The sequence below is a fragment of the Myotis brandtii genome, unplaced genomic scaffold (assembly GCF_000412655.1).
Source record: "Myotis brandtii unplaced genomic scaffold, ASM41265v1 scaffold333, whole genome shotgun sequence".
In the NCBI taxonomy this organism is placed as follows: Eukaryota; Metazoa; Chordata; class Mammalia; order Chiroptera; family Vespertilionidae; genus Myotis; species Myotis brandtii.
The window spans coordinates 1,115,323-1,117,043 of NW_005362842.1; the positions used below are offsets into that span (position 1 = coordinate 1,115,323).

The 1,721-nt window shown below is 58.7% G+C and overlaps 1 protein-coding gene across 1 annotated transcript in view; it reads right to left on the reverse strand.

Moving 5' to 3' along the window:
* LOC106726928 (lethal(3)malignant brain tumor-like protein 1) overlaps nt 1-922 on the reverse strand; it is a 1,600-nt gene extending 678 nt beyond the window's left edge. Inside the window, exons 1-3 of the mRNA XM_014543698.1 lie at nt 745-922; nt 397-576; nt 1-75 (exon numbers count right to left, since the gene is read on the reverse strand). Of these exons, the coding sequence (XP_014399184.1) occupies nt 1-75; nt 397-576; nt 745-880 (391 nt within the window). The 5' untranslated portion in view covers nt 881-922. The remainder of the gene's footprint in view (nt 76-396; nt 577-744) is intronic.
* Between the last annotated feature and the right edge of the window lie 799 nt (nt 923-1,721).

Below are 1,721 nucleotides of genomic sequence, written 5' to 3' on the forward strand. Positions count from 1 at the left end.
TTCCCGGGGCAGCTCGGGGCTCGGGGGCTGCTCGGCTCCCACCATGTTCCGTGGCGCGTACTCCGGTAGCCGGCACTGGAGCGCGGTAGGCTCTCAGGACGGTGACTCGGTGATTCGGTCCCGGCCCTGGACCCACCTCCAGTCTCACGGTCCCTCTCCCACCGCCTCACCCAAGCCACGCCCCCAGCATACCCGCTGGGCCACGCCCCTCCCAGGCCACGCCCCACTCCCCACGTCTCTAGAACCCCTCGTGACTCCAAGCCGAGCCCCCAGTCCCTCACTCAAAGCCCCACCCACGGAGCCTACATCCCCGCCAACTCCCCCGCTTTCCACCTCTGGTCCCGCAAGCCCCACCGCAGCTGAGGCTGGACCCCGCCAATCCCCAGAGACACTGACCCGTAGGCCGCCCCCAGGAGGCGGGGCCGGGGGCCGGCCCTGCGCTCAACTGCGGCAGAACGGTGGCCATGACAGGTACGCTGCCGGGCACTCGCTGCGGGGCGCCCACATGGATCGGCTCCCGTGGAAAGCAGGGCACATCCAGGGAACTGCTGGGCAGGCCAAGGGTGGCAGAGCTGGCTGTGAACAGACACCCAGTCAGACCCGACACAGGTGAGCCTGGTGGCTCGACCCCAAAACCGCCATGCATGTGTAGGCAGGTGAAAGTACCATCTCCTCCCCGGGATCCACACCTGCTTGGGCAGGCATGGGGATGCTCCTCCTCCCAAGACCCCTGGCTTGGCCCACCTGGAATGATGAAGGCAGTAGTGGGCAGGTGAGGGCCAGAACCTGGGCTGCCCCTGGCCACCAGGTGCACGCTGACCTCCCCTGTAGAGGGCCCCTTCAGGGTTCTCAGCATCTCCATTTCAGCATGCCCCTCCATCCTGGTAGGCCTACAACCAGAACACAGCCCCCAGGGTGATCAGGGAGGCCCACCCTCAGAGAAAAGTGTGAGCCCGAGGGGAGTAGGGTGTTTTAGGAACATAACGTTAAGTCTGACTCCTGGCTGTAACCAGGTGACCCGGTGAGGGCTCTGGCCAGGCCCTGCACTTCCCCTCGTCGTAAGATGGGCATGTGTGAGGGTGCTTTGTAAACTGTGACATACAGAACTGACTCTGGGGACCATGTCTCAGGCCAAGGTTCTGTCTTCATGACAGAGCCCAGACCTAGTCCAAACTCCATCTTTCTCAACCCCCCACCTCCATCCCCAATAGAATCACTCCCTTCTCCATCTGGGGTCTTGGAGCCCTCAAGCACCAGGTTCTCCCTCATTTGTACAGGTCCATTTCCCCAGGAGGTGGTCTTGCCTGATCATGTTCTTTTATGCCACCTGTCCACCACGCCCTCTCCAAGCACAGTGGACACTCAGACATTTGTTGAATAGCCCCGGCCAGTAATGCTCAGTTGGTTGGGTGTCATCCCATGTACCCAAAAAGGTTGCCTGTTGAGTTCCCATCAGGGTACATGCCCCAGTTGTGGGCTTGATCCCCAGTGGGGGACATGCAGGAGGCAGTCGATCGATGATTTTCTCTCATCATTAATGTTTCCATCTCTCTTTCTCCCTTCCTCTCTGGAATCAATAAAAATATATTTAAAGAACATAAAGAGATGGTTGAACAGGTAAATATAGGGGAACAAAAGACTTAGTGACATAAACATACTTAATATTAATCATTACTTAACTCCTAAAATGTGTTAGCCACTGTCCTGGTTGTCTTACCAAC